This window comes from Pseudophryne corroboree, chromosome 8 (assembly GCF_028390025.1).
Source record: "Pseudophryne corroboree isolate aPseCor3 chromosome 8, aPseCor3.hap2, whole genome shotgun sequence".
Classification (NCBI taxonomy): domain Eukaryota; kingdom Metazoa; phylum Chordata; class Amphibia; order Anura; family Myobatrachidae; genus Pseudophryne; species Pseudophryne corroboree.
In genome coordinates this window covers 92,566,539-92,588,591 of record NC_086451.1, presented here as the reverse complement: position 1 = coordinate 92,588,591, position 22,053 = coordinate 92,566,539, and the positions used below count along the sequence as shown (strand labels likewise).

Here is a 22,053-nt window from a genome sequence, read left to right as displayed (position 1 = left end):
ACAAGAGATTTGGTGCTATTTTGTTGAAATTAAAAGCGCTAACAGGTCTGGGCAGTATATTACTCGCTTCAGAACCGGGACAGGCGCTGGGTTGTGAGCTGGCAGAACTCCCTCTCTAACAGGCTTTGCTGTGGGTCTGTCTCCTATAGCCCCAGTGTGGTTGTGGGTGTCGGTACGCGTGTGTCGACATGTCTGAGGCTGAGTGCTCTTCCCAGGAGGAGGCTGGAGTGGGGACAGAAAAGACTGTGGGAGTGACCGTGTCGGCACCACCGACGGCTGATTGGGTACATATGTTGAGTGTTTTGAATGCAAATGTGGCTCGGTTGACTAAGAGATTAGATAAATCTGAGTCTAAGAACCAGACATGGAGGAAATCCATAGAGGATGCATTGTCACAAGCTCAGACACCTTCGGGGTCACGTAAACGTGCATTTACCCAGATAGCAGATACAGACACGGACTCTGATTCCAGTGTTGACTATAGTGATGCCAGATTAAATCCTAAACTGGCTAAGAGCATTCAGTACATGATTGTGGCGATATAAAAGAGGTATTACATATCACGGAGGACCCTGCTGTTCCTGATACTAGGGTCTGTATGTTTAAAGGAAAGAAACCTGAGGTAACGTTTCCTCCCTCTAATGAACTGAACGCTCTTTTTGAAAAGGCTTGGGGAAATCCTGACAAGAAGGTACAGGTTCCCAAAAGAATTCCAGTGGCATATCCGTTCCCCTCGGGGGACAGGGAAAAGTGGGAGTCAACCCCCACAGTGGACAAAGCTCTATCGCGTCTGTCCAAGAAGGTGGCGCTTCCGTCTCCGGACACGGCAGCCCTAAAGGATCCTGTGGATCGTAAGCAGGAAAATACACTAAAATCCATTTATGTCACTACAGGTTCGCTACTCAGGCCTGCAGTTGCTTCGCCATGGGTGAGTAGTGCTATAGAAAAGTGGGCAGATAACTTGTCATCTGAGGTAGATACCCTGGACAGGGATAGCATGCTTTTGACTCTGGGTCATATCAGGGGCGCTGCAGCATATTTTCTCTAACGTCCTAGGTGGATGCTGGGGACTCCGTAAGGACCATGGGGAATAGCGGCTCCGCAGGAGACTGGGCACAAAAGTAAAGCTTTAGAACTAGCTGGTGTGCACTGGCTCCTCCCCCTATGACCCCCCTCCAAGCCTCAGTTAGATTTTTGTGCCCGAACGAGAAGGGTGCACACTAGGTGGCTCTCCTGAGCTGCTTAGTGAAAAAGTTTAGTTTTAGGTTTTTTATGTTCAGTGAGACCTGCTGGCAACAGGCTCACTGCATCGAGGGACTAAGGGGAGAAGAAGCGAACTCACCTGCGTGCAGAGTGGATTGGGCTTCTTAGGCTACTGGACATTAGCTCCAGAGGGACCGATCACAGGCCCAGCCATGGATAGGTCCCAGAGCCGCGCCGCCGGCCCCCTTACAGAGCCAGAAGACAGAAGAGGTCCGGAAAATCGGCGGCAGAAGACGTCCTGTCTTCAACAAGGTAGCGCACAGCACTGCAGCTGTGCGCCATTGCTCTCAGCACACTTCACACTCCGGTCACAGGGTGCAGGGCGCTGGGGGGGGGCGCCCTGAGACGCAATAAAAACACCTTGGATGGCAAAAAAATGCATCACATATAGCTCCTGGGCTATATGGATGAATTTAACCCCTGCCAGAATACACAGAAAAACGGGAGATAAGGCCGCCGAGAAGGGGGCGGAGCCTATCTCCTCAGCACACTGGCGCCATTTTCCCTCACAGCTCCGTTGGAGGGAAGCTCCCTGGCTCTCCCCTGCAGTCACTACACTACAGAAAGGGTTAAAAAAGAGAGGGGGGCACTAATTACGCGCAGTATTAAAAATACAGCAGCTATAAGGGGAAAAACACTTATATAAGGTTATCCCTGTATATATATATATATATATATAGCGCTCTGGTGTGTGCTGGCAAACTCTCCCTCTGTCTCCCCAAAGGGCTAGTGGGGTCCTGTCCTCTATCAGAGCATTCCCTGTGTGTGTGCTGTGTGTCGGTACGTTTGTGTCGACATGTATGAGGAGAAAAATGATGTGGAGACGGAGCAGATTGCCTGTAATTGTGATGTCACCCCCTATTGGAAGGAATTACGTGACAGTGTCAGCTCTGTATAAAAGACAGTGGTTGACATGAGACAGCCGGCTACTCAGCTTGTGCCTGTCCAGACGTCTCATAGGCCGTCAGGGGCTCTAAAGCGCCCGTTACCTCAGATGGCAGATATAGACGCCGACACGGATACTGACTCCAGTGTCGACGGTGAAGAGACAAATGTGACTTCCAGTAGGGCCACACGTTACATGATTGAGGCAATGAAAAATGTTTTACACATTTCTGATAATACAAGTACCACCAAAAAAGGGGTATTATGTTCGGTGAGGAAAAACTACCTGTAGTTTTCCTGAATCTGAGAAATTAAATGAGGTGTGTGATGATGCGTGGGTTTCCCCCGATAACAACTGATAATTTCTAAAATGTTATTGGCATTATATCCTTTCCCGCCAGAGGTTAGGGTGCGTTGGGAAACACCCCCTAGGGTGGATAAAGCGCTCACACGCTTGTAAGAACAAGGGCTCTACCCTCTCCTGAGATGGCCGCCCTTAAGGATCCTGCTGATAGAAAGCAGGAGGGTATCCTAAAATGTATTTACACACATACTGGTGTTATACTGCGACCAGCAATCGCCTCAGCCTGGATGTGCAGTGCTGGGTTGGCGTGGTCGGATTCCCTGACTGAAAATATTGATACCCTAGATAGGGACAGTATATTATTGCCTATAGAGCATTTAAAAGATGCATTTCTATATATGCGTGATGCACAGCGGAATATTTGCTGACTGGCATCAAGTCTAAGTGCGTTGTCCATTTCTGCCAGTAGAGGGTTATGGACACGACAGTGGTCAGGTGATGCGGATTCCAAACGGCATTTGGAAGTATTGCCTTATTAAGGGGAGGAGTTATTTGGGGTCGGTCTTTCAGACCTGGTGGCCACGGCAACAGCTGGGAAGTCCACGTTTGTACCCCAGGTCGCCTCTCAACATAAGAAGACGCCGCATTATCAGGCGCAGTCTTTTCGTGGGCAAGCGGGCAAAAGGTTCCTCATTTCTGCCCCGTGACAGAGGGAGAGGTAAAAGGCTGCAGAAATCAGCCAGTTCCCAGGAACAGAAGCCCTCTCCCGCCTCTGCCAAGCCCTCAGTATGACGCTGGGGCTTTACAAGCAGAATCAGGCACGGTGGGGGCCCGTCTCAATGAATTTCAGCGCGCAGTGGGCTCACTCGCAAGTAGACCCCTGGATCCTTCAGGTGATATCTCAGGGGTACAAATTGGAATTCGAGACGTCTCCCCCTCGCCGTTTCCTAAAGTCGGCTTTACCGATGTCTCCTTCTGACAGGGAGGCAGTTTTGGAAGCCATTCACAAGCTGTATTCCCAGCAGGTGATAATCAAGGTACCCCTCCTGCAACAGGGAACGGGGTATTATTCCACACTGTTGTGGTACCGAAGCCGGACGGCTCGGTGAGACCGATTCTAAATCTAAAATCTTGAACACTTACATACGGAGGTTCAAATTCAAGATTGAGTCACTCAGAGCAGTGATTGCGAACCTGGAAGAAGGGGACTACATGATGTCTCGGGACATCAAGGATGCTTACCTTCATGTCCCAATTTACCCTTCTCACCAAGGGTACCTCAGGTTTATGGTACAGAACTGTCACTATCAGTTTCAGACGCTGCCGTATGGATGGTCCACGGCACCCCGGGTCTTTACCAAGGTAATGGCCGAAATGATGATACTCCTTCGAAGGAAGGGAATTTTAGTTATCCCTTACTTGGACGATTCCCTGATAAGGGTAAGATCCACGGAACAGTTGGAGGTCGGTGTAGCACTATCTCAGGTAGTGTTGCGGCAGCACGATTGGATTCTCAATATTCCAAAATCGCAGCTGATTCCGACGACTCGTCTTCTGTTCCTAGGGATGATCCTGGACACAGTCCAGAAAAAGGTGTTTCTCCCGGAGGAGAAAGTCAGGGAGTTATCCGAGCTAGTCGGGAACCTCCTATAACCGAGCCAAGTCTCAGTACATCAATGAAATGGTTCTGGGAAAAATGGTGGCTTCCTACGAAGCAATCCCATTCGGCAGATTCCACGCGAGAACTTTCCAGTGGGACCTGCTGGACAAATGGTCCGGGTCGCATCTTCAGATGCATCAGCGGATAACCCTGTCACCAAGCACAAGGGTGTCTCTCCTGTGGTGGTTGCAGAGTGCTCATCTTCTAGAGGGCCGCACATTCAGGACTGGGTCCTGGTGACCACGGATGCCAGCCTGCGAGGCTGGGGAGCAGTCACACAGGGAAGGAATTTCCAGAGCTTATGGTCAAGCCTGGAGACATCACTTCACATAAATATCCTGAAGCTAAGGGCCATTTACAATGCTCTAAGCTCAGCAAGACCTCTGCTTCAAGGTCACCCGGAGTTGATCCATTCGGACAACATCACGGCAGTCACCCACGTAAACAGACAGGGTGACACAAGAAGCAGGGGGGCAAGGGCAGAAGCTGCAAGGATTCTTCGCTGGGCGGAAAATCATGTGATAGCACTGTCAGCAGTATTCATTCCGGGAGTGGACATCTGGGAAGCAGACTTCCTTTAGCAGACACGACCTCCACCCGGGAGAGTGGGGACTTCACCCAGAAGTCTTCCACATGTTTATAAAACTCGACAAGTATTGCGCCAGGTCAAGGGACCCTCAGGCAATAGCTGTGGACGCTCTGGTAACACAGTGGGTGTACCAGTCAGTGTATGTGTTCCCTCCTCTGCCTCTCATACCCAAGGTACTGAGAATTATAAGATGGAGAGGAGTAAGCACTATATTCGTGGCTCCGGATTGGCCAAGAAGGACTTGGTAACCGGAACTTCAAGAGATGCTCACGGAGGATCCGTGGCCTCTACCTCTAAGAAGGGACCTGCTCCAGCAAGGACCCTGTCTGTTCCAAGACTTACCGCGGCTGCGTTTGACGGCATGGCGGTTGAACGCCGGATCCTGAAGGAGAAAGGCATTCCGGATGAAGTCATTCCTATCCTGATCAAAGCCAGGAAAGATATAACCGCAAAACATTATCACCGCATTTGGCGAAAATATGTTGCGTGGTGCGAGGCCAGTAAGGCCCCGACGGAGGAATTTTTCAACTAGGTCGATTCCTACATTTCCTGCAAACAGGAGTGTCTATGGGCCTGAAATGGGAGTCCATTAAGGTTCAAATTTCGGCCCTGTCAATTTTCTTCCAAAAAGAACTAGCTTCAGTCCCTGAAGTTCAGACGTTTGTGAAAGGGGTACTGTATATACAGCCTCCTTTTGTGCCTCCAGTGGCACCTTGGGATCTAAATGTAGTTTTTGGGTTCCAAAAGTCACATTGGTTTGAACCACTTAAATATGTGGAGTTAAAATATCTCACATGGAAAGTGGTCATGCTGTTGGCCCTGGCCTGGGCCAGGTGCATGTCAGAATTGGCGGCTTTATCCTGTAAAAGCCCTCATCTGATTTTCCATTCGGACAGGGCGGAATTGAGGACTTGTCCTCAGTTTCTCCCTAAGGTGGTTTGCAGCGTTTCATCTGAATAAACCTATCGTGGTGCCTGCGGCTACTAGGGACTTGGAGGACTCCAAGTTGCTAGACGTTGTCAGAGCCCTGGAAATATATGTTTCCAGGACGGCTGGAGTCAGAAAATCTGACTCGTTGTTTATTCTGTATGCACCCAACAAGCTGGGTGCTCCTGCTTCTAAGCAGACTATTGCTCGTTGGATTTGTAGTACAATTCAGCTTGCACATTCTGTGGCAGGCCTGCCACAGCCAAAATCTGTAAAAGCCCATTCCACAAGGAAGGTGGGCTCATCTTGGGCGGCTGCCCGAGGGGTCTCGGCTTTACAACTTTGCCGAGCAGCTACTTGGTCAGGAGCAAATACGTTTGTAAAATTCTACAAATTTGATACCCTGGCTGAGGAGGACCTGGAGTTCTCTCATTTGGTGCTGCAGAGTCATCCGCACTCTCCCGCCCGTTTGGGAGCTTTGGTAAAATCCCCATGGTCCTTACGGAGTCCCCAGCATCCACTTAGGACGTTAGAGAAAATAAGAATTTACTTACCGATAATTCTATTTCTCGTAGTCCGTAGTGGATGCTGGGCGCCCATCCCAAGTGCGGATTGTCTGCAATACTGGTACATAGTTATTGTTACCAAAAAAAAAAAAAAATCGGGTTATTGCTGTAGTGAGCCATCTTTTCTAGAGGCTCCTCTGTTATCATGCTGTTAACTGGGTTTAGATCACAAGTTATATGGTGTGATTGGTGTGGCTGGTATGAGTCTTACCCGGGATTCAAAATCCTTCCTTATTGTGTACGCTCGTCCGGGCACAGTATCCTAACTGAGGCTTGGAGGGGGGTCATAGGGGGAGGAGCCAGTGCACACCAGGTAGTTCTAAAGCTTTACTTTTGTGCCCAGTCTCCTGCGGAGCCGCTATTCCCCATGGTCCTTACGGAGTCCCCAGCATCCACTACGGACTACGAGAAATAGAATTATCGGTAAGTAAATTCTTATTTAAAAGAAGCTGCAAGGGATATTGGCCTTTTGGGATCAAGGGCCAATGCCATGGCAGTCTCGGCTAGGAGGGCATTGTGGATTCATCAATGAACATATATATTGGTAGATGCTCAATTAGCTTAGTGATATCATTCAGGTGCTCGAAAGGGAGGGGTATTTCTAAGCAAGAAAAAAAGGCATTTGTTTCCCCCAGCACCCTGAATGATGACCGTAACCAGATATAAATTCCACATAATAATAGAATTCAGAGATCTTCGTTACACATATTTGCTCAAATGTGTGAATAAGCCCCAAAGCCGCATCAAGGCGTCTCTGTATATTTGGGGTCCCTAGCGCTATATCTAGGTGCAGGGTGTGGCACCTCAAAACACCAGCATAAGCCAGAAAGCCCAGCGTAGCATACCAGTGACAAAACTAGTGTTAATAAATTAGTATTTAGGAAGCCGAAGCTATAGAGAAAGTGAAACAAAAATGAAATGCAATTAAAATAGAGAAATAGTGTTAAAAAATTAATAAGTGAAAAGTGTTAATAGAATGTAAAGGTATGCCACACTAAGGCCATCCAGCTCAGCTAGTCCAGAGGCACCACACCTCACACCTCCATTGGATGGATTCATCAATGGAATGCTGATGCTGACTCTAAGAAAACTATGGAGTCTCTACCGGTAGTGTCTTGATTGGTGACGGCCTCACTGACCTGGTATCTACGGCTACCACGGGTAAGTCATCCTGTTTACCTTATGTTCCTGCACAACAAAAGAAAACGCCCCACTATCAGATGCAGTCCTTTCGGCCCAATAAATACAAAAAAGGACGAGGGTCCTCCTTCCTTGCTGCGAGAGGAAGAGGAAAGGGAAAAAGGTCACAGGCTGTGGTAAGTTCCCAAGCGCAGAAGTCCTCTCCGGCTTCTACCAAATCCACCGCATGACGCTGGGGCTCCTCTGCGGGAGTCCGCACCGGTGGGGTCACGTCTCAAACTCTTCAGTCAGGTCTGGGTGCACTCGGACCTGGATCCTTGGATATTAGAAATAGTAACCCAAGGGTACAAATTAGAGTTTCAAGACGTGCCCCCTCACTGATTTTTCAAATCGGCCTTGCCAGCTTCTCTTCCAGACAGGGAGGTAGTATGCGCTGCAATACTAAAGGTGTGTAAAAATCAAGTCATTGTCACAGTACCCCCGTCGCAACAGGGGGAGGGTTTTATTCGAGTCTGTTCGTGGTCCCGAAGCCGGATGGCTCAGTCAGACCGATTCTGAACCTAAAATCCCTCAATTTCTTTCTAAAAAAATTCAAATTCAAGATGGAATCTCTCCGAGCAGTGATCTCCAGTCTGGAGGAGCGGGATTTTATGGTATCGGTCGACATAAAGGATGCCTTCTTACACATTCCCATATATCCTCCACATCAGGCATACCTGAGGTTTGCTGTTCAGGATTGTCATTACCAATTTCAGACGTTGCCATTTGGTCAGATTACGGCTCCGAGGATTTTCACCAAGGTTATGGCGGAAATGATGGTTCTCCTGCGCAAGCAGGGAATCACAATTATCCCGTACTTTGACGATCTCCTCATAAAGGCGAGATCCAAGGAGCAATTGCTAAAAAATGTTGCTCTCTCACTGACGATTCTGCAACAACATGGTTGGCTCCTAAACTTGCCAAAATCACAGTTGGTTCTGACGACACGGCTGTCGTTCCTGGGTATGATTCTGGATACAGAATTACAGAGAGTTCTTCTTCCAGTGGAAAAGGCTCTGGAAATACAGAACATGGTAAAACAGATTCTGAAAGCGGCAAGAGTGTCAATTCTTCAATGCACTCGGTTGCTGGGGAAGATGGTGGCGGCCTACGAGGCCATTCCGTATGGCAGGTTCCATGCCAGGGTGTTTCAGTGGGACCTGTTGGACAAGTGGTCCGGGTCTCACCTGGACATGCACCGGAAAATAATCCTATCTTCCAGGACCAGGATCTCCCTTCTGTGGTGGCTGCACAGTTCTCACCTTCTGGAGGGACGCAGGTTCGGGATTCAGAATTGGATCCTGGTGACCACAGATGCAAGTCTCCGAGGCTGGGGAGCAGTCACACAGGGGAGAAACTTTCAGGGAAAATGGTCAAGCCGGGAAGCTTGTCTGCACATAAACATTCTGGAATTAAGGGCTATTTACAACAGCATTCTGCAAGCGGAACATCATCTTCGCGGTCTGCCCGTCTTGATTCAGTCAGACAACATAACAGCAGTGGCGTACATAAACCGCCAGGGCGGAACAAAGAGCAGAGTGGCGATGGCCGAGGCCACGAAAGTTCTTCGCTAGGCGGAGAGACATGCAAGCGCTCTGACAGCAGTCTTCATTCCAGGAGTGGACAACTGGGAAGCAGACTTCCTCAGCAGACACGATCTTCATCCAGGAGAGTGGGGTCTTCATCGAGAGGTCTTTGCAGAAGTGATAATTCGTTGGGGAATTCCTCAAATAGACATGATGCGTCCCGCCTCAACAAGAAACTTCAGAGATATTGTTCCAGGTCGAGGGACCCTCAAGCAATAGCGGTGGACGCCCTAGTGACACAGTGGGTGTTTCCGTCGGTCTGTGTGTTCCCTCCACTTCCACTCATTCCAAAGGTGATAAAGATTATAAGAAGAACAAGGGTTCAGGCCATACTCATTGTTCCGGATTGGCCAAAGAGGGCCTGGTATCCAGATCTTCAGGAGTTGCTCATAGAAGATCCCTGGCCTCTTCCTCTACGGGAGGACCTGTTACAACAAGGACCGTGCGTGTATCAAAACTTACCGCGGCTGTGTTTGACGGCGTGGCGGTTGAACGCCAAATCCTAGCCCGAAGGGTATTCACAGTGAAGTCATTCCCACACTTCTTCAGGCTAGAAAAGAAGTAACGGCAAAGCATTACCACCGTATTTGGAGGAAATATGTGTCTTGGTGTGAATCCAAGAAGGCTCCTACGGAAGAATTTCAACTGGGGCGTTTGCTCCATTTTTTGCAAGCAGGTGTGGATGCGGGCCTAAAGTTAGGCTCTATTAAAGTACAAATTTCAGCCTTATCAATTTTCTTTCAGAAAGAATTGGCCTCCCTTCCAGAAGTTCAGACCTTCGTGAAGGGCGTGCTGCACAGCCAACATCCATTTGTGGCACCGTGGGATCTTAATGTGGTATTGCAGTTCCTGCAATCTCATTGGTTTGAACCTTTGCGTAAGGTTGAGTTAAAATTCCTTACTTGGAAAGTAGTCATGTTGTTGGCAAGGCGGGTATCTGAGTTGGCGGCTGATAGAGCAGAGTTGAGAACTCGTCAGCAATTTCTGCCAAAAGTGGTTTCATCATTTCACGTAAACCAGCCTATGGCGGAATCGAAGTCTCTCGATGTGGTTAGAGCTTTGAAAATCTATGTCGCCAGAACGGCGCAGATTAGGAAAACAAAGGCACCGTTTGTCCTGTAGGCTCCCAATAAGATTGGGGCTCCTGCTTCCAAGCAGACTATTGCGCGCTAGATCTGTAATACGATTCAGCAGGCTCATTCTACGGCTGGATTGCTGTTGCCGAAATCGGTGAAAGCCCATTCTACCAGAAAGGTGGGCTCTTCAGGGGCGGCTGCCCTAGGGGTTTTGGCATTACAGCTTTGCCGAGCTGCTACTTGGTCGAGTTCAAACACCTTTGCGAAGTTTTACAAATTTGATACCCTGGCTGAGGAGGACCTCTTGTTTGGTCAATCGGTGCTGCAGAGTCATCCGCACTCTCCCGCCAGTTCTAGAGCTTTGGTATAAACCCCATGGTTCTTGAAGCATCCTCTAGGACGTATGAGAAAATAGGATTTTAATACCTACCGGTAAATCCTTTTCTCTTAGTCCGTAAAGGGATGCTGGGCGCCCGTCCCCGTGCGGTCTGTATCTGCAGTTTGGTTATGGTTACACTCGTGTTGAGTTAAGTTCAGTCAGTTTGTGGCTGATGTTGATCATGCCGTTGCATGCGTTGTAGTTGAATGCCATGTTGTACGGCGTGTTTGAGGTGTGAGCTTTCATGTATCTCACCTTAGTTTAAAAATTGAATAACTCCTTTTCCTTGAAATGTCAGTCTCCCTGGGCACAGTTCCTATAACTGGGGTCTGGAGGAGGGGCGTAGAGGGAGGAGCCAGTTCACACCCCTTTTGAGGTCTTAAAGTGCCCATGTCTCCTGCGGATCCAGTCTATTCCCCATGGTTCTTGAAGCATCCTCTACGGACTAAGAGAAAAGGATTAACCGGTAGGTATTAAAATCCTATTTTTTCTAGTTATATGTATAAATAAGTAACTCTTGTTGCATTGAACCGGTAATTATGAAAATGCTGGTCTGTCAGTTCGGTAAGATAAGGGATATCGCTGAATTATGACATTGAAAACCTTATCCAGATATCTTTTGTTCTGACTTGCTTTGTCTTGATAAAAATACTATGGGCCTGGTGTAATGACCTCCGAGTTGGCTGGGGGTGCGGCTTCCCGGCCAAACTCGGACGTTTGTTGTTGTTTGTTTTTCTTTAAGCCCCATTCATGTACAAGGCATGGTTTTACCTTGTACATGATTGCTGTTTTAAAGAAGTCACAGTTCGGTCAGGAACCCGCACCTCCAGCCAACTCGGACATCTGGCCCAATATGTCTCTCTTTGTGCCCGCATTTTTTCTTGTACTGCGCTGGAATGGCTGCAGCACACCCTGCTGTGGTGCTTGGGTCTGTCCGTAACAGGAAACATGCAGTTCAGTATCTGTAATGTAAGACCAGGTACACATTACAACAACCTGGATCGCGGCTGACAACGACCGATGTAAAGATACATTGATTTCCTGTATACAAAGCATGATATAGCACGCAACCACGCACCGCATCCAGAGCATGCTGTTCTCTGCCGGGTCGTCACATCTGACGTGCAGAACATCATATGTGACGACGGGAGCGCGTCATTGAGGGTACACATTAGACAGTGTGGAAGTTACGTCTCTCCGATCTGCGGTATTGTCTGATGTGTACCCACCATAAGGCTTCTGTTGGTTGGAGAATTTACCTGCTCCTCTAGTCGGCAGTTCTAGATGTATGTATGTGTGTATATATGTATGTATGTGTGTATGTCTGTATGTATGCCCAGACCTGCTTAATATAAGAAAGGCATAAGGCAGAACATATTTGAATTTGTACTTTTAGTATGTGTTTCTCCGCTTATTAAAGCTTTGGACTGGGGATGTTAGTAACTGTTAATGCAGTAATTATAAAAGTTGGTCACTGAATAGACAAATTATGACCTATTTCTATATATGTTGATTGTCCTGTTTTGCAGCACCAGGACCTGCAGTTACTCCTCCCAGCATTCCTCAAGCTGTCACTCCAGCTTTCAGTACTCCGGTTTCCAATCTAGCTGGAAATCCTCAACCTGCTTCCCTGGGCTTCAGTATTCCTGCTTCTAGCCTCTCTGGAAAACCTCAGACTGCTACTCAAGTTTTCAGCTTGCCTTCCACAAATCTCGCTGGCAAACCTCAAACTGCATCTACGGCTTTTTCTGTACCTACCACAGGTTTCTCTGGGCCACTTCAGGCTACTCCACATGCTTTTGGCACTCTGGCTACAACTGTCCCTGGCCAAGTTCAAACCAACACTCAGGCCTTCAGCATTGCAACAGGCTTTACTGGCCAACCTCAGGGTACTGCTTCAGGGTTTGGGATTCCTACAACAAGTGTTGCTGGCAAACCTCAACCTACTGCACCAGGTTTCGGCATGCCTTCTACAGGTTTCCCTAGCCATCTTCAAGTTACTGCAACTTGTTTTGGTGTTCCTGCCACAAGTGTTGGTAGCAAGCCTCAAGCGACGGAGCCAGGTTTTGGCATTCCTGCCACAAGTTTCACTGGCCAAATTCAAGCTACACCACCATCATTTGGAACTCCTGCTGCAAGTGTTGCCGGAAAACCTCAAGCTACTCAGCAGGCTTTCAGTCTTTTTTCCACGCCATCTGCCACAAATACGTCTGCCAATTCATCATCTAGCTTATTTGGGCCTTCAGTTAAGCAACCTACTGGCACAAATACTTCTGGCAATTCATCATCTGGTTTATTTGGGACTTCAGCTAAGCAACCCAGTTCCCAGTCATTTTCCTTTTCGACGCAGGCTCCTGTAGATTTTGGTTCTGCTAGTCCAAAGCCAGAAAACTCCAACAGCTCCACCCAAGCAACAGATTCTAGCTTTGTACCCACCTCATCTGTCAAAGTGAACCTCAAAGATAAGTACGTACAACTGTTAGAGATTAAACTGATTATAGTACATAAACATTGTACTGCATACATATTATTCTCTTGCAGACCTATTTTGCTTTCTAGATTCCAAAATTTCCATTCTGTGTGTAGTACATAGTTCTTGAGATAAGATTCTGAATCTAAATCCCCCTATTGTTTAAACACAAAATTACATAGTTGCATCTGTAGCCACATAAGGTCACCAATCTTCGGTTTTAGCCATTTCATTTTGTCTTTCCTGTGCTGTAACATGACTGCACTGTGGGGCTAATTCAGACTTTATCACTGCTGTGCGTTTTCACACAGCGGGCGATCAGGTCTGAACTGCGCATGCGCCACAGGGGATCCAGTCTGAAGGTCGACAGTGTATAGGTCGACATGGATGGAAGGTCGACAGGGTTTCTAGGTCAACAGGTCAAAAGGTCGACATGAGTTTTTCACACACACACACAAAAAAAAATTTTTACTATTTTTTCATACTTAATGATCCACGTGGACAACGATTGGAATGGTAATCTGTGTTGAGCGAGGGGACACGGTGCACTAATTGGGGTTCCCAGTCACTTTACGAAGAAAACGACACTAAAAAAACACACACCTCATGTCGACCTTTTGACCTGTCGACCTACCACATGTCGACCTAGAAGCCCTGTCGACATTCCATCCATGTCGACCTAGTGACTGTCAACCTATAGTGGTCGACATAAACATTGTCGACCTAGATACTGTCAATTTGATGATCCACACCCGCGCCGCAGTGCGCATGTGCATGCTAGAAATGCTATCGACATCTCAGCCCAGCGATCGCCTCTGCCTCATAGGCAGAGGCGTTCGCTGGGCGGGAGTGCGGCGTTTGGCCGCTGTTTTGGGACGCAAGCGCAGCCGGTGCAACCCGGAATTCTACCAGTAGCTTCCTGCTAGCAACACAGGCGCTGTGCAGGTAGGAAGCTACTTGTCAAGTACAAAAGCATCGCTGCTGTGTGATGCTTTTGTACTTGTGCGGGGGTGGGGGGTAGGGCCTGACATGCGGTGCACACTCGCCCTGTGCTGGGCGTCCCCCCGCATGTCAGAGTAAATGATCGTAGATGTGAACTCTGAATTACCCCCTGTGTTTCCGTGTGCAGTTTGATTGCTCTGTTTTGTATTATAGGTTCAGTGCTGTAGACACACACCAAGTGATGCCAGGCTTTGCTTCCAGTGCCCAGAATTTCTCTTTCACCTCTCAAGCCAAGTCCACAACTGCACCAATTGCCAGTGGCAGTGCAGTGCCTTCACCATCTCCGACCGGGGTGGCTCCCAGCAGGCCCTTTGCAGATGGTAATCAGATGGCGTGATTCTTAAATGTTTTCCAGAGTTTGAGGGAGACGGCAGCAAACATACAATGGAGGGCATCGCGTACAATTGTAAACCAAAGAATGTGGAGAGTACCCAAACTACATACACCTGCAATACCTAAACAGTCATTCTCCAGATTCCACGCGTTTACTAAACTCCCAGTGCACGAGGTTCAGAGGTGGACGCAGTGATGAGGTCTGATGTTATGTCTGCGCATGCGTCCTGTTTGTTAGCGCTCAAATTTGGAGGCATGAGCTGTTAATTTTAATGGGAGGTATGCAGGCATGGGTTCTGTTATGAATGGTCAACCATATTAAGGTTGACAGTCATTAGGTCAACATGGACAAATAGTCGACACATGGACATGGTCGACACGGGACAGGTCGACACATGAAAAGGTCAACATGGATTTTTGAACTGTTTTTGGTGTCATTTTTTCAGGAACTTGACAAGGAACCCCAGTTATTGTACCGCGTCCCCTTGTAGGTTACTATTCCCAATCGTAGTCCACGTGGATGGTAAAGTATGAAAAAGTTAAAAAAAAATCTATTTTTGATTATTATTTTTTAAAGCCATTTCGACCTTTTCATGTGTCGACCATTTTCATGTGTCGACAATTTGTCCATGATGATCATGTCAGTGTCGACCAATAGTGGTCGATCTAGTGACTGTCGACCTAAGTAGGGTCGACCTGCCAAATGGATACAGCAGGCATGTCGCTGACACCGTAGCACTGATACCGAACGCCATGCACAGACTGACAAATCGCACCTGGTACAGGGCTGGTGCAAATTTTAATGTTGTGACTGATGGTGCATCTAGAGACCCACCGAGACAGAATAGCGCTGCTGCAAGTGGGCGTCTCAGTAGGCTTAAAATCAGTTGCGACAATATTATAAAGACGCAGCCGCTACTGCTTGTACCTCTGATTCAGACCTAATGTATCTTATACAGATATTAAACATTCAAAAACATATACAATTAGAAATATCACATATAACAACTGCAGAATATATTTGATCCACCCACTAATTTGAAATACTGTATTCTCTTATGCTTAAAACTGTTGAGTCCTAGCACATTAGTACTGTTGCATTCTCTTGCCCTTCGTTTGATATAATGTTGCTTCTTTTAAAAAAAAATCCAAAGCTGCAAAGTGAGTCTCTCAAAGCAATTGTTGTGGTTGGTAGTTGTAAAGGGGGGGTACACACGGAGAGAACCGTGTTTAAAATCTAAGCAGTCTGACTTGATTGCTTAGATTTTAAGCACGTATCTGTCGTGTGTATGCCCCTCAGCGTTAGCAATTCGCGGCCCCGCACATCGCTATCACCGGCTCATTCTAGCAGGTCGCTCACTTCAGCGCTGTGTGAAGTGAGCGCCCCCCTCGCTCGGCACACAACACGCTGTGCTGAGCGGGGGGAGAGATGTGTGCTGAGCGGTCTGTGTTAAGATCGCTCAGCACACATCTCTCCCGTCAGTACTGGCCTTAAGAATGTATAACGGATCATTTGAAAGGGTATGAACTCGTAAGACAGTCTCAAATGGTACCTTATAAGCAATTAGCATTGAAAGAAAACAGTCTCTCCACATACGTGACTGAAATCTCCACTCCCAGTATTCCGCCCCTGTAGAACTTCACATATTAATCCAAAGAAATATTTATATATAATTACTGATATAGTTCCACTCCATGCAAATGCTCCTAAACGTGGTGTTTTTACGGTTTTATTCAGTCAAGTTGATAATCACAAGTGAATGGTGTGCGGGAGCTGGACCGCAATGACTTACCCACTTGATGTTATGCATCGCCGGAATTCCCATTAGTGGGTCCCGTGATCCAATTAGGTTGTCTGCAATATCTCTAACCTTCGTTTAGTCTGTGCACCGCGGAGGTCTCATGTATATGTCCCGTAATGTATATATAACATATGTGAAGAGACTGTCTGTTTGCTTTCATTGCTAATTGCTTATGGGATCCGGTCTGAAGATCAACACTGTCTAGGTCGACCACTAAAGGTCGACAAGGTTGGAAGGTCGACAGGATTTCTAGGTCGACATGTGCTAGGTCGACAAGTCAAAAGGTCGACATGAGTTTTTCACTTTTTTTTTTCTTTTTTGAACTTTTTCATACTTAACGATCCACTTGGACTACGATTGGAACGGTAACCTGTCGACCTAGAAACCCTGTCGACCTTCCAACCCTGTCGACCTATAATGGTCGACCTAAACATTGTCGACCTAGACACTCGATCTAATGATCCACACCCTTGCTTATAAGGTACCATTTGAGACTGTGTTGTGAGTTCATACTCTTTCAAATGATCTGTGATACATTCTTACAATTCCAACCACAACAATTGCTTGGAGAGACTCGCTTCGCAGCTTTGGGTTTTTAAAAAAAAAAAGAAGCAACATTATATCAAACGAAGGGCACGAGAATACAACAGTACTAATGTGCTAGGACTCAAGACCGTTTCAAGCATAAGAGAATATTTACATTTTAGTGTCTGGATCAGCCTAGTATATTCTGCAGTTGCTATATGTGATGTTTTTAATTGTATATGTTTTTGAATGTTTAATATGTGTATGTAAAATATATATGTGGTATGTAGTTTTTTCATTAAATATATTTTATAAATACAAATATCCTCACGGACAGCGCTCTTTTTCTCTATCTTGTTTGACCCATTCTTTTGAGGTACAGCTACTCAAAAAGTTTTGAGCTGCAGTCAGTAACGGTATTTAGTGATATTATAGACACATTTTATCCATTATCACACAGTCAGCACACTAGCGCCCCCTTCCGTTGTTTCTTATACAGATATTGTTTGTCTTTCGTCAACTTGGGGTACAAGGCATGCTTACGTATAGATGCTCAGCCTGTAGTCTGGGCAGTTTTAGCAAATAAAAAATGATACACAGTCCGAAACTACAGCCCCCCCCCCCCCCCTCCCTTCCCCTGCTCCCTTTAATACCCGTAGGCACCTAGAAAGTCGGTTTATCTTCAGGAGTAGGCACTTCGGCACTGTATGGTCTAATGCAGTGTTGATTTTGCTCTTTTCTTCTTTTAAATCTCCTTTTTACTTTAACTTTTGACTCCATGGTAATCAATGTCTGTTATGCAGTGACTGCACGTTACAGGGACAGAGCAATAGAGGTGCTGCTTTGTATCCTCCTGCTGACTTAACTAACCCCCCCCACACACACACACACACCCTTCCTCCACCTATGAGAATTTATCCCCTGGTGTTGGGGATAACTGGTGATGACTAAAGGGCCCTACACACTGGCCGGGCAGCAGGGGGGGGGGGGGGGTGTGAGTGAGTGAAGTTTCTTCTCTCCCACCAAAACCCGGCTCCATAGCCCTGCATGCTAATATAGACTCTATTGTCCATATTGGTTTGCATGCATAAACGATTCTGCACCAACGATGAATGAGCGATGGGCCGCGCATCGTTCATCGTTTGTGCATACTCCTTGAAAGATATGAACGATATCTTGTTCATTATTGAACGAGAGCGTTCATATCTTTCAGTGTAATCCGCCAGTGTGTAGGGCCCTTTACAGACAGGATCAGTACCATGTTGCTTTGCATGAGAATAGGATTTAAATACAAATTGTAAAGAGAACTATGCGTTTTTTTTTTGTTGTTGTTTTTTTTTTTTTTAGTATTTATGTATAGACTATATTGATACTTTGTTTTCCGTGCAGTTACACAAGCTACACCAAACACCCCCACAGCAAGAGTAAATCCTCCCGCGGTGAGGCAAGCACCATCACAGGTAAGTTTGGGGCTCTTTGCTTAGTGGTGATTTATAAATATATATTTAATTACATCTGAAATGGTGCCATTCTACGGCAGTGTTTCCAAGCCTGTCTCATGAATGTCTTAAGGCAGGGGTGGGGAACCTTTTTTCTACCGAGGGCCATTTGGATATTTATAAAATCCTTCGGGGGCCATACAAAAATTCTCAACTTAAAAAATTACCCTGCCCCCCAGTAGGTCTGCCCCTTAGAGGTACTGTGTGTGCGCGCCGGAGGCGCGCACGCGCCCAAAAAATGGGTGTGGCCAGTTAAAATGGGACGTGATACACATATGCCCCCAATAGTGCAGTGCCAGATCCACAATTGCCCCCACAGTGCCAGGTATACAAATGCCCTCACAGTGCCAGGTATACAGATGCCCTCACAGTGCCAGGTATACAGATGCCCCCACAGTGCCAGGTATACAGATGCCTCTCACAGTGCCAGGTATACAGATGCCCCCACAGGTATACAAATGCCCCTCACAGTGCCAGGTATACAGATGCCCCTCACAGTGCCAGGTATACAGATGTCCCCACAGTGCCAGGTATACAGATGTCCCCACAGTGCCAGGTATACAGATGTCCCCACAGTGCCAGGTATACAGATGCCCCCACAGTGCCAGGTATACAAATGCCCCCACAGTGCCAGGTATACAAATGCCCCCACAGTGCCAGATATACAGATGTCCTCACAGTGCCAGGTATACAAGTGCCAAGTATACAGATGCCCCTCACAGTGCCAGGTATACAGATGCCCCCTACAGTGCCAGGTATACAAATGCCCCCCACAGTGCCAGGTATACAAATGCCCCCCACAGTGCCAGGTATACAGATGCCCCCCACAGTGCCAGGTATACAGATGCCCCTCACAGTGCCAGGTATACAGATGCCCCCCACAGTGCCAGGTATACAAATGCCCCCCACAGTGCCAGGTATACAAATGCCCCCACAGTGCCAGGTATACAAATGCCCTCCCCTCTCCCCTCCGTGCTTCTTACCGTGCTCCTTTCGGCGGGACACAGAGGAGAGCGCGGATATGTTGGGCGGCGGCGTGTAGGACTTGAAACCAGACGCCGGTTCGAGAGCCAATCAGAGCTCGCGGACCGGCAGCCGCGGCTCCTGATTGGCTGCCGGTCCGCGAGCTCTGATTGGCTCACGGACCAGCGGCTGGTTTGAAGTACTACACGCCGCCGCACCCACCCGACAGCCGCGCTCTCCTCCCTGTTCTGACAGCTGAGACACGCTGCCGCCGGACTGAGCGGCGACGTGTTTCACTGACACAAGCTGGTGGGCCGGGTTCCCCACCCCTGTCTTAAGGGGATACTTTAAATACTGTTACAAAGATGATATTATTAACTACTCTATGGGTGTAATATTTTTTTATTTATTTTTCTCTGACGTCCTAGTGGATGCTGGGTACTCCGTAAGGACCATGGGGAATAGACGGGCTCCGCAGGAGACTGGGCACTCTTAAAAGAAAGATTAGGTACTATATCTGGTGTGCACTGGCTCCTCCCTCTATGCCCCTCCTCCAGACCCCAGTTAGAATCTGTGCCCGGCCAGAGCTGGATGCACCTAGTGGGCTCTCCTGAGCTCACTAGAAAAGAAAGTATTTGTTAGGTTTTTTATTTTCAGTGAGATCTGCTGGCAACAGACTCACTGCTTCGAGGGACTGAGGGGAGAGAAGCAAACCTACCTGCTTGCAGCTAGCTTGTGCTTCTAAGGCTACTGGACACCATTAGCTCCAGAGGGATCGAACACAGGGCCCGACCTCGATCGTCCGTTCCCGGAGCCGCGCCGCCGTCCCCCTTGCAGAGCCAGAAGACAGAAGAAAAAGATGAAAAACGGCGGCTGAAGACTCCTGTCTTCATTAAGGTAGCGCACAGCACTGCAGCTGTGCGCCATTGCTCCCATAGCACACCACACACTCCGGTCACTGTTGGGTGCAGGGCGCTGGGGGGGGCGCCCTGGGCAGCAATTAGATTACCTTTTTTGGCACAAATAGCACATAATACAGTGTATAACACTGTATATGTGCAAAAAACCCCGCCATTAACATTCTAAAAAGCGGGAGAAGCCTGCCACTGAGGGGGCGGGGCTATCTTCCTCAGCAGACCAGCGCCATTTTCTCTTCACAGCTCCGCTGGAAGGAAGCTCCCCAGGCTCTCCCCTGCAGTATCCAGTACAACAAGGGTAAAAAAGAGAGGGGGGGCACATAAATTTAGGCGCAATTGCATAATAAGCAGCTATTGGGAAAAATCACTCAGTATAGTGTAAATCCCTGTGTGATATAGCGCTGTGGTGTGTGCTGGCATACTCTCTCTCTGTCTCCCCAAAGGACTTTGTGGGGTCCTGTCCTCAGTCAGAGCATTCCCTGTGTGTGTGTGTGGTGTGTCGGTACGGCTGTGTCGACATGTTTGATGAGGAGGGCTACGTGGAGGCGGAGCAGGAGCCGATAAGTGTGATGTTGCCCCCTACGGGGCCGACACCGGAGTGGATGGATATGTGGAAGGTATTAACCGACAGTGTCAACTCCTTACATAAAAGGTTCGATGACGTAACAGCCTTGGGACAGCCGGCATCTCAGCCCGCGCCTGCCCAGGCGTCTCAGAGGCCATCAGGGGCTCAAAAACGCCCGCTACCTCAGATGGCAGACACAGATGTCGACACGGAGTCTGACTCCAGTGTAGACGAGGATGAGACAAATGTACAGTCTACAAGGGCCATCCGATGCATGATTACGGCAATGAAAAATGTGTTGCACATTTCTGACATTAACCCGGTTACCACTAAAAAGGGTATTATGTTTGGGGAGAAAAAGCAGCCAGTGACTTTTCCCCCATCTGATGAATTAAATGAATTGTGTGAAGAAGCGTGGTGTTTCCCTGATAAGAATTTAGTGATTTCTAAGAGGTTACTGATGGCGTACCCTTTCCCGCCAACGGATAGGTTACGTTGGGTGACATCCCCTAGGGTGGACAAGGCGCTCACACGCTTATCTAAAAGGGTGGCACTGCCGTTTCAGGATACGGCCGCCCTAAAGGAGCCTGCAGATAGAAAGCAGGAGGCTATCCTGAAGTCTGTATATACACACTCAGGTACTATACTGAGACCTGCAATTGCTTCAGCATGGATATGTAGTGCTGCAGCAGCATGGTCTGATAACCCTGTCAGACAACATTGATACCCTCGACAGGGATACTATTTTGCTAACCATAGAGCATATAAAGGACGTCGTCTTATATATGAGGGATGCACAGAGGGACATTTGCCGGCTGGCATCTAGAATTAATGCAATGTCCATTTCTGCCAGGAGAGTATTATGGACTCGGCAGTGGACAGGTGATGCTGATTCTAAAAGGCACATGGAGGTTTTGCCTTATAAGGGTGAGGAATTGTTTGGGGACGGTCTCTCGGACCTCGTATCCACAGCAACAGCTGGGAAGTCGACTTTTTTACCTCAGGTTCCCTCACAGCCTAAGAAAGCACCGTATTATCAGGTACAGTCCTTTCGGCCTCAGAAAGGCAAGCGGGTCAGAAACGCGTCCTTTCTGCCCAGAGGCAGGGGTAGAGGAAAAAAGCTGCACCAGACAGCCAGTTCCCAGGAACAAAAATCCTCCCCTGCTTCCACTAAGTCCACCGCATGACGCTGGGGCTCCACAAGTGGAGCCAGGTGCGGTGGGGGCGCGTCTCCGGAACTTCAGCGACCAGTGGGTTCGCTCACAGGTGGATCTCTGGGTTCTACAAGTGGTATCTCAGGGATACAAGCTGGAGTTCGAGGCGACTCCCCCTCGCCGTTACCTCAAATCAGCCTTGCCAGCTGCTCCCAGGGAAAGGGAGGTAGTACTGGCGGCTATTCACAAGCTGTACCTCCAGCAGGTGATAATCAAGGTTCCCCTCCTTCAACAGGGACGGGGTTACTATTCCACAATGTTTGTGGTACCGAAACCAGACGGTTCGGTGAGACCCATTCTAAATTTAAACTCCTTGAACACTTATGTAAGGAAGTTCAAGTTCAAAATG

At 48.0% G+C, this 22,053-nt stretch overlaps 1 protein-coding gene across 1 annotated transcript in view; it reads left to right on the top strand.

The window, feature by feature from the left end:
• The window catches only part of NUP214 (nucleoporin 214), a 395,449-nt gene that overhangs the window by 190,265 nt on the left and 183,131 nt on the right, over positions 1-22,053 (top strand). The window contains exons 12-14 of the mRNA XM_063936801.1: positions 11,944-12,880; positions 14,040-14,206; positions 17,936-18,006. Of these exons, the coding sequence (XP_063792871.1) occupies positions 11,944-12,880; positions 14,040-14,206; positions 17,936-18,006 (1,175 nt within the window). The remainder of the gene's footprint in view (positions 1-11,943; positions 12,881-14,039; positions 14,207-17,935; positions 18,007-22,053) is intronic.